Source organism: Bison bison, unplaced genomic scaffold (assembly GCF_000754665.1).
Source record: "Bison bison bison isolate TAMUID 2011002044 unplaced genomic scaffold, Bison_UMD1.0 scf7180017864168, whole genome shotgun sequence".
Classification (NCBI taxonomy): domain Eukaryota; kingdom Metazoa; phylum Chordata; class Mammalia; order Artiodactyla; family Bovidae; genus Bison; species Bison bison.
The window spans coordinates 2780630-2795231 of record NW_011494740.1 but is presented as its reverse complement, the minus strand read 5'-3'; the positions used below and the strand labels follow the sequence as shown (position 1 = coordinate 2795231).

The 14602-nt window shown below is 38.6% G+C and overlaps 1 protein-coding gene across 11 annotated transcripts in view; it reads left to right on the top strand.

Annotated features, from left to right (window-relative positions):
* The window catches only part of ABI3BP (ABI family, member 3 (NESH) binding protein), a 296163-nt gene that overhangs the window by 113322 nt on the left and 168239 nt on the right, over nt 1–14602 (top strand). For all 11 annotated transcript variants that reach the window (XM_010841961.1, XM_010841962.1, XM_010841959.1 and 8 more), the window contains exon 4: nt 649–781. In XM_010841961.1, the coding sequence (XP_010840263.1) occupies nt 649–781 (133 nt within the window). The remainder of the gene's footprint in view (nt 1–648; nt 782–14602) is intronic.

Here is a 14602-nt window from a genome sequence, read left to right as displayed (position 1 = left end):
CAATTAGTCTTGTTGGAATAACTGCTTCCTATATTATTCCTACTCTCCCAGCAATATTAAGAATGTGTGTACCTTGTCTGTTTCAATAGTTACTGTAAAAAAAAGAAGAAAAAAAAAAGAGAGGTCATTGAAATGCTCTAACAAGAGATTTTACACTTCCAAATAGTTTAAAAAAAAAATATATATATATATATAGCATTCAACCTTGATGGTAAGTTGTCTAAGATATTTCTAAATGTGAAACTATTTCACAGTTTCAGGGAAAAAATAAGCATACATTTTATCTTGTCTGTAAAAGAAAAGTAAATGTATATATACCTATATGTGTATGTGTGTGTGTTTGTTTATTTCACTGGTAACAGCCAAGACCTCCATGTTCATCCTTGACCCACAAGAAAATAAAAACTAGGAATGGATATAGTTTATATGCATAGACACATACATGTAAATCTCAAAAGGGTATTTCATTTGATTCTTGCTTAAATTCATGGGCAAAGCATTATTAATATTTGTGCACTGTATAAAAAGAAAAGGAACTTAATGCTTTCACATTCTTCATCATCTTGCTAAATTATCTTTGTATATTTTACCCAAATCATGAAAATATGCTAAATGTTACAAGAATTAACCTGTCTATTCCCTTTGTAGGTAAAAAACGAGCTCGTAAACCTCTCCAGCTGGTAGTTGGCACTCTGTCACCAAGCTCAGTCTTCCTGTCCTGGGGCTTCCTCATCAACCCTCACCATGATTGGACATTGCCAAGTCAGTGTCCCAATGACAGGTAATTCACCATTATGGAAAATTTTATTTTTCATCTGAAAATTGACACTTGCTCTCAACAGTGTCTGCACATGCTTTAGAAGGATGTGTAAATATCAGGGCATCAGTGTCTGCAGATCAGCTATTTGCTGGAGAGTCTGTTCTCGGTTTGAGGAAAATGAAGACACACTCATCAAAGCCCCTACCCTTCAGGAATTACCATCTACCTGAATGGAAAACACATGCACATATTTTTTTCTTTCCAAAGAAAAAAACAGAAGGAAAAATAAGCCAAATAGTAAGTGGGGTTATCAGTGATAAGTCTAATAAAAACTCAGAGCATAAGGTTGAAAGCAATTAGGGGAGACCATTAAAAGTTGCAGCATTTGATCCTTGGTTTGAGAAAGATGGATCTTTGGTCTGCCAATTGATGAAGTGCTAAAAACACTAGTTCTCTCACTTTGGTCCCTAACCAAGCAGCATCAGCACCAGCATCACTTGGGAACTTATCAAAAATGGAAATTCTCAGATCTCCAGACTTACTGAATCAGAAACTTAAAGGGTGGGGCCAAGTCATTTGTGTTTTAACAAGCCCTCCAGTAGATTCTGGTCCCCACCTAAGTTTAGGGATCACCGGCTTAGAAAATTGGGGAGAGGGACACATGGAGAAATGTAGGTCAAGGAAAAGCACCCTTGGAAATGAAGCCACCATCTTCTTTGGTAGAACAAAGTAAGAAAAACCTAAGTTTATTTTTAAATCACTGCCATTTATCCATCCAACACATAGAGCTGGCATTGTCTATGTATTGGGCACTGTACTAAATGCTGAACCATGATTCTAAATTGGGTATAAGGTGATATTCGCTTGTCATAAATATTCACTGCAGTAGCTTCAAAATTCAAAACTTTGCATCTGACAATCAAAATTTTCAAGCTTCAACCAAAAGGAACATTTATTTTAAAAGGTATTTATTTTAAATACTCAAAGTGACTTTAAGATTTTTAAAATTTGTTTCATCCCTTCTTTAAAATAAAAGACTTAATTATTAAAATATAATTTAAACCCAGTAAAATGCACAGATCTTATGTGTAGAGTTTAATCAGTTACAGAAAAAGTGTGTAACCATGTACTGTACAATCCATTAAAAATTTTTCTTTCATCACCCTAGAATGTGCTAGAGAGTTGGTCTGCTCTAAAATTCCATGTAAACAAAATCATAAGTATGTTCTCTTTTTATGTCTATCAGCATGTTTTTTGAGATTCATTCATGACATTGTAAGTAACAATAGTTCATTCCTTTTTTATTTCTGAGTATTACTCCATTATGTGAGTATTTCAGAATTTTTTGATCCATTTTTCTTGCTGGTAGACACCTGAATTGTGTCTTATTTTTGGGTATTTTGAAGATAAATTTTATAAACATTTTTGTATAAGATTCTTATAGACATACCTTTTAATTTATCTTAGATAAATACCTCTGGAGAAGGAAATGGCAACCTACTCTAGTATTCTTGCCTGAAGAATCCCATGGACACAGGAGCCTGGTGGGCTACAACCCAAGGGGTCGCAAAGAGCTGGACATGATTAAGAGACTAACACTACACTACTAACACTAGATAAATACCTAAAAGTAGAATTGCTATGTCACAGGGAAGATGTATATTTTTTTGGCCTAATTTTCCGTTTAAATTCCCACAGGCAGTGTATGAGAGTTCTGGTTGCTCCATATCCTCACCAGCATTTCATGTCGTCAACATTTTTCACTTTAGGTATCCTAGTGTAGTTCTATCTCATTACCATTTTAATATGTATTTTTCCCCTGTACTAAATATATTGAAAACTTTTTAATATACTTTTTGGCCAAATGTCTATTTTTTGTATTGCTTTCTTTCTTTTTATTTGTCTAAATTGGACAGAAAATAAAGAGCTTTAAAATGTTTAAGTTCCCAAAACCACCATTCATATAACTTTGACTAGGAAATCTAAACTAAGAACGAAAGAAATTTTCTTTCACATGCTCATAGTTCTGAAGGAAAAAGTTCTTTGAAAAAAGCATGTAGAAGATAATGCCAAAGCTAAAGTTTTTGAAAAATAATTTTGACCTGTTTCGAAGAATCTGAAATATTCCTTATCTTACCCACGCTAAACCTGAAACTTAATTTTGTTTGGAAACAGACTCCTAAAAGAACTCACTTGCTTGAGGTAACTTCGGTTTCTAATGAGTTGGTGCAGGATGCTAGTGCTGAGAAAACAAACATCTGTGGGTCAGTTTCTTTTTCCTTTTCCTTTTTTTAAGTCTCTTATTAAGAAAGAAGAAAAAAAGAAGGGAGGGAAGGACTGGGCAAGAAGAAAGGAAGAAGGGAAGAAATATTTGATACACTTGGAACAAAACATAGCTGATTTTAATGGTTACTGAACTTGCTTGATAAATCCATGAGGTTCAATAAATTGCCAATTCCTAGAGCAGGATTTGATATGATTTCCTCCTTGTCCTCAAGCCTCCCTGTCTTCAATTTCACTTGGTTCTCCTGACCCCTCCACAAAACAGCTTATCTGATGATTGATTCTAATTGACAAATGTTGTCATGGTACGACAGCAAAAGTCGATAATAAATATGCAGAAGATAGAGGAACAGATACTCGATGGAGCTAGAATTTTTATCCAAAGTAGTTGACTTGAAGGCCCCAAGCTATTCAGACCACATGTGCACCTCACCCTCTCATTTCCTCACCCATGAACCCTGGTTGTGGTCTTCTTATCAAATAGGTGGAGTCATGCCCATCAAATCACAATATTTAAAATAAATAATTCTGCCTAGAATGAAGTTTTATAAAAGATGCAGTAATGACATGTCAAGATGCTTGCCAACTTTCAAACCTGAGTGCGAGGATCAAAGTATCCTTGACAGAAATAGGGAATTGTTGCCTCTGCTGCTGCTGCTAAGTCGCTTCAGTCGTGTCCAACTCTGTGCCACCCCAGAGACGGCAGCCCACCAGGCTCCCCGTCCCTGGGATTCTCCAGGCAAGAACACTGGAGTGGGTTGCCATTTACTTCTCCAATGCATGACTGAAGTGGCTCAGTCATGTCCGACTCCTAGCGACCCCATGGACTACAGCCTACCAGGCTCCTCTGTCCATATGATTTGCCAGGCAAGAGTACTGGAGTGGATTGCCATTGCCTTCTCCAGGGAATTGTTAGGACATGACTAAGAATTAAGAGGAAAGAATTAAATGTAATGACAAAAAGGAGCATTTGGAGAATTTTATTTACCCATGTGAATTTTATTTACCCACGCCTCCTTTCTCCCTAATTAGAACAGTTAATAAAGAGTTGACATTTTAAAGTCTTTGTAACTATTTGAGAAAAAATAATGGTCCTTATTTAAAAGCTCTGGAATTACTATACATATTATAAACACCCAAATAAATCCACCAGAACAACTCAGTTAGTGTAATTAGAAGCAGACTTGGAGAAATCCACCCTCATATGATTATGTTGTTTTTTTGTTTTTTTGTTTTTAGACTTTAGACTAATCCAGTAGGTTAAAATAAGCAATAATAGTTATAGGGAATGATTCCTTCTTGAAAATTAGATTAAGACAGGTCAAGTTTTCCTTCAAGAGTGTTTTTTGACAAAGCCATTGGAACCTGAATTCCCTCAGCTTGCTATAGGAACATCAACTGGTGTCATTTTAATCCACTAGCTCTAATATTTGGCACCATGTGTAAAGTCTCTGAGTTTTTAGAAACAATCATTTCACATTGATTTGTGTCACTTCATTTATCCTATGCAAGGGCAGATAATTTATTGGAAAAATTTTTTATTATACTTTGATTTTTGACTTTACATATCAAAGCTCTAGTATAGTGAGTTTCCAATGAGAACATCCCTGTTTTTTATTTTATTTGTTTTAAACTTGGAAATATTAATTCAGTGTCACTTTATTCTTGGTGGTATGTTTCCACTCCTATTCCCATAGGGTCCATTTGGGTCTCCCATATTTTTAGAGCCTTTTCTGAGTTCACATTCATTGGAGAGTAGATATGCTTAATTTACATGTTTTATTCTTAAAGGGCTTTGAAAGGAAGAATGCACACATTTGTCCTTAATATATCTGAGGTCAAAAGAAAGCTTTCCAGTTGGCCCAGATGAGAAGTTAAAACCACAATTTATTTCACCATTAATAGCATATTTTTTCCTTCCCATGTTTCCAGCTTGTTAAAGTGTTTAAGATTGCCTTAGTTCTCACTCCTTTGCCAATTTGTAAAGCTTTATGATTTGTTTAGAAATCATTTTCACATTTTCTAATGCTTTCACGTTGTACTTACTTGCTCTTAATGTAGAATGAGGGTCCTCCTTGTTGGCTGGTTCAGAGCTGACTCTTGCCTCTTTTTCTTTATCCCAAGTTGTTAAGTGAATATTTTTGAGGTCTAAGAATTCTCACTTGATTGAGCCCAGTGCCTCATTACCCATTCATCTTGCCATGTAAATTTTAAGCTCAGAGAAGACTGGGACCATAGGTATCATAGCCATCATTGTTTTCCCAGTACCCAAGCCAGTACCAGCTTGGCACCAGTGCCAGCATGGCACCCACTTCAGTACTCTTGCCTGGAAAATCCCATGGGCGGAGGAGCCTGGTAGGCTGCAGTCCATGGGGTCGCTGAGGGTCGGACACGGCTAAGCGACTTCACTTTCACTTTTCACTTTCCTGCATTGGAGAAGGAAATGGCAACCCACTCCAGTGTTCTTGCCTGGAGAATCCCAGGGATGGGGGAGCCTGGTGGGCTGCTGTCTATGGGGTCGCACAGAGTCGGACACGACTAAAGTGACTTAGCAGCAGCAGCAAGTAGACCTTCAGTAAATATATACTGAATGAATAAATAGTGAAATGTCAACATTTTCACTTTTATGCCTTACTATTACTTCAAACTTAGGACAAAATTGAATTTGTACTTTTCTCATGAAATATCAATTCCCTGCCTTTTTATTTTCTGAACTATCATAATTCTTTTACTCTCCCTAATATGAAACTCCATAAATTTTAACATTCCTCATTTCCTATAGGTATTGAGGCTCTGGGTTACACTGGTTTTGCCTTTGATAAGTCCCCATATTAGTATCTTTATCTCCTACTTTTCCATTTCTATTTCCATGTCAACAATTTCAGTCTAGGCACCTTACCCTGAATCTTGGGAATGGCATCTTGGCTACTGACTCTGACTCTTTTCATGTTCCAGTCCATCCTGGTTTCTGTAATACTGAAGAAAATGTAGGCAGTCTGCCATTGGCTCACTTTTTCTTCATCCTAGATTTAGCCTTAAATCTCTTCTGTTCTTACCAAGGAGCATGTTTCTGCCTTCAGAACATGCTCATCATTCTGTTCCTTCCATATTCTTTGCTGTTCTGCGTTTTCCTCTTCACTGATATTTGTGCCCTGCCTCTTGCTTACAAACATGCTCAAGATTTCCCTACCCCCAAACAACATATTTTCTGTTGACCCTGTTATAGCTTCCAGGCTATTTTTCAGTTTCTCTTCTTAATTCCAGAATTTCTCAGATTAATGTGCTCTCATATTCTTGATTTCTCAACCACATTCACAGTCTTCATTCCTTTTCACTGGCTCCCACCCTCTTTCCGTTCCGCTGAAACTTCTCTAGGTGATCATCAGTGATCAATTAATTGCTAGATCCCATAGTTTTATTTTTTTCTCAGTTCTTATTCTTTTAAATCTCTTTGTGGAATTTTTGGCCATCCTCCCATTCTTGAACTCTTTCTTCCTTTGAAATTTTATTTAGATTTTGCTCTTACTCCCTTTCTCTTCTCTTTTGCTTATTATCCTGGCTCTCAAATATGGAATAGAGATCTATCCTTGGATATCTCACCTATGTATCCTCCTTATCTCAGCTGTAAGCCATGTCTTTAATGATAATGTCTATATAGAACAGTGATACTCAAACTTTGATATACTTGCAAATCATGTGGTTCAGTTCAGTTTAGTCGCTCAGTCGTGTCCAACTCTGCGACCCCACGGACAGCAGCATGCCAGGCTTCCCTGTTCCTTCCCTGTCACCAACTCCCAGAGCTAGCTCAAACTCATGTCCATTGAGTCAGTGATGCCATCCAACCATCTCATCCTCTGTCGTCCCCTTCTCCTCCCACCTTCAATCTTTCCCAGCATCAGGGTCTTTTCCAATGAGTTGGTTTTTCACATCAGGTGGGCAAAGTATTGGAGTTTCAGCTTCAGCATCAGTCCTTCCAATGAATACTCAGGACTGATTTCCTTTAGGATGGACTGGTTGGATCTCCTTGCAGTCCAAGGGACTCTCAAGAGTCTTCTTCAACACCATAGTTCAAAAACATCAATTCTTTAGCACTCAGCTTTCTTTATAGTTCAACTCTCACATCCATACATGACTACTGGAAAAAGCATAGCTTTGACTAATGACCTTTGTCAGCAAAGTGATATCTCTTGCTTTTTAATATGCTGTCTAGGTTGGTCATAACTTTTCTTCCAAGGAGCAAGCATCTTTTAATTTTATGGCTGCAGTCACTATCTGCAGTGATTTTGGAGCCTCCCTAAAATAAAGTCTGTCACTGTTTCCATTGTTTCCCCACCTATTTGCCACGAAGTGATGGGACCAGATGCCATGATCTTAGTCTTTTGAATATTGAGTTTAAGCCAACTTTTTCACTGTCCTCTTTCACTTTCATCAAGAGGCTCTTTAGTTCTTTGCTAAGAGTGGTTTCATCTGTATATCTGAGGTTACTGATATTTCTCCCAGCTATCTTGATTCTAGCTTGTGCTTCATCCAGCCCAGCATTTCACATGATGTACTCTACATATAAGTTAAATAAGCAGGGTGACAATATGTAGCCTTGACATACTCAATCATGTGGAAGATATTGTTAAAATGCAGGTTCTGATTCCATAAACCTGAGGAAGAGCCTGAGATTGTTCATTTTCAAAAGTTCGCAGGACTTTCTGATGTTGCTATTCTACAAGGAATATTAGGAGTGGTGTAAGGATATAAATGACCTCCAATGCTGAACCTCTGATTTTGGCCCAGTTTTAAGAGTGTATTTCTCATTGTCCATTGAATATTTTCATTAGGATGACCAGATAACAGTATTCAGTACCTCAAACTCAAACTAAATTAATGTTGTCTATACTTCCAAAATCACTGCAGATGGTGACTGCAGCCATGAAATTAAAAGACGCTTACTCCTTGGAAGGAAAGTTATGACCAACATAGATAGCATATTCAAAAGCAGAGACATTACTTTGCCCACAAAGGTCCATCTAGTCAAGGCTATGGTTTTTCCTGTGGTCATGTATGGATGTGAGAGTTGGACTGTGAAGAAGGCTGAGCGCTGAAGAATTGATGTTTTTGAACTGTGTTGTTGGAGAAGACTCTTAAGAGTCACTTGGACTGCAAGGAGATCCAACCAGTCCATTCTGAAGGAGATCAGCCCTGGGATTTCTTTGAAAGGAATGATGCGAAAGCTGAAACTCCAGTACTTTGGCCACCTCATGCGAAGAGTTGACTCATTGGAAAAGACTCTGATGCTGGGAGGGATTGGGGGCAGGAGGAGAAGGGGATGACGGAGGATGAGATGGCTGGATGGCATCACTGACTCAATGGACGTGAGTCTGGGTGAACTCTGGGAGTTGGTGATGGACAGGAAGGCCTGACATGCTGTGATTCATGGGGTCGCAGAGAGTCGGACATGACTGAGTGACTGAACTAAACTGAACTGATACCACTAAAAAAATCTCCTTTTCTATCACTTTAACTTCCCTCTTCTTAAGTTTGAAAATTGAGTTTTGAATATTATTTACACTTTCCTTGGTACCCATATCCTATAAGGAGTCTAGTCTCATCAATTATTTTGTAGAAATATAACTTTGATCTGTTTATTTTCCTCTGCTCCATTGTATTTCTTCCATCATTCACTCCTTTGTTATTGCATCTGCTGCTGCTAAGTCACTCAGTCGTGTGCGACTTTTTGCAACCCCATGGACTGTAGCCCATCAGGCTCCTTTGTCCATGGGACTCTCCTGCATTGGCAGGCAGATTTTTTTACCACTAGCGCCACGTAGGAAGCCTGATTATCTCATCTGGATTATAGCAAGTTGAGATTCCTCCCTCCAGTTTTTCTCTAATTCTTCCACTGCTGATAAATCTAGCTTCCTTAATTACTGCTCAAGTTTATTTACCCGTCTAAGAATTTCCCCCAGGTTCCCACTACCTGGCTAAAGAAAAAAATCACAAAATTTCCCTAAGACTCTGTCTCAAGGAATCTGTGAGTCATTCTCCTGACATGAGGCTTAGATTTGGTGTTGCGCTTTCCATGGATCTGGGTAGGATGTCATGCTCTCAGTCTCCCACTGGGATGGGATTTGCAGTGTAACCATTTTATAAGTTCAGGCTGCAGAGTGCCATACCCAACCACCCTCAGATGCTCTGCTTTTCATCCTGCCTCCTTTAGTCGTGTTCAGATGTACATCTACCACCCTCCCTATTCTGTGAGCTCATATTTGAATTAATGCCTGGTGTCGTACTTGTCTCCCATCACACACAACATAGAATCACACTTTACAGAAGTAATTCCTAACAAATGTACAAACAAATAGGCAAGTAGAAGGTCCAAAACTAGCTTTAAAAATCATCTAGCCAGTCCCTTCAATCCTTGAACTTTATCTGAAATCTGTATAATGGGAGTAATAATAGTAATATCTCATAGAGATGTCAGAATTAAATGAGATGACACATGTTAAATGTGTGGAGTGGGCCAGGGGAGGCACAGGCTGTGGGCAGGAGTCAGAGATGAAGGTCCTTGTCCACATAGTAGGGGGACTGTCCAGACATCAAGGGCGAGGACCTCAGAGAGATGAGGTTGCAGGCAAACCAAGGTGGGGGCCAGTGGAGGGTACAGAGACACAACTCTTAGAAAGATGCTCTCTGTTGGGCCACACCACAACCTACCCTAGAAGGCATGGATAGAATCAGGTAAAAAATTCTTGCATAAGAGGTTGCAAAAAATGATACTGCATTTGCTGCTAATCTTCTGAGTGTGTGGGATTTTAGTTACCTTATATTATGTGATAATTGCCAATTCAGATAAACTGTTCCATTTTAGATAGCACTAAAATAACTAGAGATGTCTTTCTTTTGTTGAACTTACATCAGGAAACAGTAAGTGATAAAGAGATTTTGGAAATGGTTTCCAGTTTGAAAATTATTCCAAGAGTCCAGAGATAGTAAGGACCTGGACTGGGCCTGTAACTACTATTCAGGAGTAGAGACAAGATAAGTGTGAGAGGTTTCACACAGGGAAACATAACTGGACTTGAAAACAGAGTGGGCACAGGCAAGAAGGAACGTGAAGACAACGGGAATAGGAGCACATTTGAGAATGACGAGTAGATTTTAAGGTAGTTGTGAAACTCACAGATGATTAAATCATTGGATTTGATCATGAGGTTTTATTACACTAATAGGTCAGACACAAGATTGCAAAGAGATTTGGGCATTATGAGCAGTAAAAAAAACAGAAAAAAAATAGATTGCTTTGGAGAAATTTGTGTTAAAAGGTAATGACAGGAATAAGAAGTAAATATTAGTTTTAGTCTAGCTTTGATATAATGGAAAATAGTTGAACAACTTTTTGACTCAGAGAAAATCTTGAAGAATCAGGAAAAAGGATGCAGAGTGGATGGAATAATAAAATGGAATAAAATTACCAAGACAGTTATTTTTAGAAGGGAGAACCCTAAAATTGGAGATGGATAAAAGAGAGTGAAGGAGGAGAGGGAGATTTTGAGAGAAAGAGGGTGAGGGCAGATTTTGTATCAGCAGTCAGAGTCTAAGACTGGCAGTAAGGATGTTGACAATGGGGCATCCGGACGTGTCCTTTGGTGTGAAGAGAGCAAAAAAAAAAAAAAAAAAAGTGATAGATGTTGTAGGAAATATAGGGATTAATCACATAGAGATAAAAGAATTGCTAAAAAAAAAAAGTATAGAAAGTCCTAAAATGACCAACCATGTGTATCAATCCAGACTAGTTCGTAAAAGGACTAGACTTATTTTGACATTATGCAATTTCTTCACTTAGAAGAACTCAATGCCAGTTACATCATAAATTTTATTTATGATATTTCTACCTCTGGCGTGTCTAGCCTGAATTCTGCCTCTGAATTTCATTAGAATAGAATGTCTTATTTGTAGCTAGAATAAAATTTTAGAAACAGAAAGGATTCAATGATTGTCTACTCCAACCCCCATTTTTCAAAGTAGAAAATTGATGTGTAAGTGGTCAAAGGGACTCTCTTGAGGGCATGCTACTATCTTGCAGCTGAAAGAGATCCAAGCCAAGCCACTGTCTGCCTTCTCCATTACATTCGGAGGAATTATGGTATTTTTTAAGTTATAATAAAGACTATTGTCAGTTTTGGACTCTTAGGGAGATCCAAGCACAGAATATTGCCAGCTGAATCAAACACCGCCCTCAAAAGTTCCTAACCACTTATTTGGGATGTGAGATATCCTTGTTTCTAAGGTCCAGTTGCTGGTCAGGCTTTCCAGAGGTCTGCTCTGACGACATTCACTGGCTGCTACCTCTATCTTTAATAGACTTGTTGCCTCTCCAAGCACTTGTGACCAAATTTGATTAACCACAGAAAAAAAGTGCAGTCAACTTTTGATCCTGGGTATCCTCAGGCAATAATGGGAAGTCTCTGATTATATGGAAGCCTTAAGTAATGCTAAAAGAACTTCTGATTCCTTGAAATTCTCTTCCATGCGGATTCATTTTACCTTCTCTTTGCATCTCCTTTTGCAAGCCCTGCAGTAGATAGTCCAATGTAGTACACATAGTGTTAGTTTATGGGTCAGGAAATAACCCTTTTCCTGGCTCTGCCACTCATTCTCAGGCTTTAGACACTTCCCAGCCTCTCTCTTTCTTCTATAATAATTTTGGCTCTGCTAATTTCAGAATTTATTGTACAGAAACACGGAAATAAATTTAAAAATATCTGTAAGCCCTCTGCAAGTGTACCACATAGACATTGCTTGAACTTTCCTTCCATTTACATTGACTCTATGAGAATGCTGAGATCTGCTAAGTGAAGCCTTATGCAATGATATATTACAAAATCCAACTATAGATATAATGGCTTAAATCAGTATTTTTTGGTGATTGAGTCATTGGCCATTTAGAGCAACTATATTCTAATTATAAAATGACCCTACAAGTACCAAAGTATCCATTCTATTTGTTTTGTCACATCAGTCTATTTCTCTCCCTCAGTTCTTGTCTCATCATAACAAAGATTTGGAATGACAGACTACAGCTCAAGCAAGCGGGATTTCTTAGTTCCTGTCTCAGCTCCTGTCTCATCGAAGCAGGGATTCAAAACAACAGACTGGTTACAGCTCAAGCAGACAGATATTTTATTAAATAGACAGCAGATAGTACACTCCCAAGACATGAGAGTTGGTTGACACTGAAGGAGTGGCCATGATCCTGCCTGGCTTCCCTTTTTTACTCCGTCTTCTCCTCTTGGCTCTGCCCTGTGCAAAATGCAAATGGGCATACACTCAAGGCCAATCAGGGAAGGTGGCATGTCTGGGCACATGCGAAATGGGGCTGTCACATATTCATCTACATGAGAGTTTTGATTGGCAGTTGCAAGTTACATTACAACAGGCGTTATTGTGCATGTCTTTCCCATAATTCAGTCTGTTATCATCAGATATCTGTACGTATAGAATATTTATGAACCCTTAATGGACTCCTGGTTGCCTAAGGTTACTTCAGGACAGAGCTGTGCATCAAGGGTGTATGTGCCAGAGCTGGAGAAGCCCCTGTGGTTAATTTGTACCCACTGTGTGCCTAGGGTCTGCAGGGGTTGGAAAAGTCTCTGTGGTTATTTTTGTAGCATATCTCTGAACTCTCCTGGGTGTGTCTGGGGTGGGGTTTAGAGATCAGCTTGCATCCTTTTCTGCCAGGCCACGGCTGGTTACTCATGCCTAACTTCCTGCTTAACAGTTTCATAACATATACGGAGTACCTACGCCATGCTAGGTTGTGCAGTATTTTTATCATAAGGCCTATATTTTGCTTTAAAATCAAGAAAATATGCTTCACCACTTTATAGCTAAGTAGCCTTGTTTATGATCTTTTAAAATTTAGAACTTGCCTATATTATACAATTACCAATTAAGCCAGTATTGATGAGGGAACCTAACTGAAGCCAAGGAGAAGGCCTAGCTGCCTGCACTTTTATTTTTTCTGCCAAACTTGGTACAAGAGAGGTTATTTAGAATGCTTTGTGATCAAAATAGAAAAAAATGTACAGGCTAGATTTTTTTAAAACGTAGTCTTAGGATATTTCTGTCTGATTTTATTCCTAGGAAGAGGATATAAAATCAAATTTACTGGGAACCCTGGAATCCCCAGATTACCTTTGGTAATTCTGTAGGCATTGCCCTCTGCCTCCACCAGATCATGCAAGCAGCTGAGAAATGTATCCAAACTGGAGATGCGAAACTGTGGGGGCCCATCTGCTCTAATTTTAGTTTTCTCTGCACTTCTCTGAAGTCTTGAATAGCCAAGGCAGGGGTAAAAAAGCAACAGAAATTCCATAGGATGTACTTGTCAACAAATATGTTTCATAAATTGCTGTTGATGGTTCAACTCGCAGGACTCAGAGGACTAGTATTCTATAACGTTTGTTCCCAGTAGCAGTTAGTGTTTTGGCTGAAACTGCCTCCTCCACTTGTTTTGTCGTCTTGACTTTGGAATGGGGTATGGAGTCCAGAGACTAGGGAGAAGCAAGCTAGTGAATGATTTCAAGCATTTCAGTAGTTTGTAACTAGTAAGAAAGAAAACTGAATGTATACACCTACTCTGTGTACTTACAAAACTATAACCCGCTTGCTGACATCATGGGTGTGCAACCCATACAGGTACACAGGTTCTCCATTTAGAAGGACCCATACTTGGTTTAATGCTCTGTTGTCACTGTCTTAAAACTCTTAATAATTCTTGAATAAGGGGCCCCATGTTTTCATTTTGCAAAGAGGTCCACAATTTATGCAGACAGTCCTGGCCCTTATTTCTAGAGATTCTGGGTAATTTTTTTTTTTTTTTCATATTAAGAACTTGTGTCTGGTGCTTAGAGGGGATACAATAAACAATTTTAGCCTGGGTAAATAAGGGACTTTAGGGCTTTAAAAGCAATTGATGTAAATCTTAGTCCATTTAATTTTGGGGGATGAGAAGTAGGGGAAAGATACTAAATTTTTGAGAGACAATTGAAAACATGCAACATTTTGTAATTTTCTTTTTCATAATCTGCTTATAAAACCTATTGGTATTGATACACGTAGCCCTTCTCATTGCTGTGTCCAAGAGCAATATACCGCCTGTCCTGATCTGTCCAGCCTCCCCGCTTAGGGAGGCTGTTTAGATCAGAGCCAGAGGAGCTTTTCCTTCTTTTCTGTTTCTGCCACTGCTGCTAGATCACTGCCGCCATCACTGGCTAGATGACACTGGGCTGGCAAACAGATGGGGAAACAGTGGAAACAGTGGCTGACTTTATTTTGGGGGGCTTCAAAATCACTGCAGATGGTGATTGTAGCCATACAATTAAAAGATGCTTACTCCTTGGAAGGAAAGTTATGACCAACCTAGACAGCATATTAAAAAGCAGAGACATTACTTTGCCAACAAAGGTCTGTCTAGTCAAGGCTATGATTTTTCCAGTGGTCATGTATGGATGTGAGGGTTGGACTATAAAGAAAGCTGAGTGCAGAAGAATTGATGCTTTTGAACTG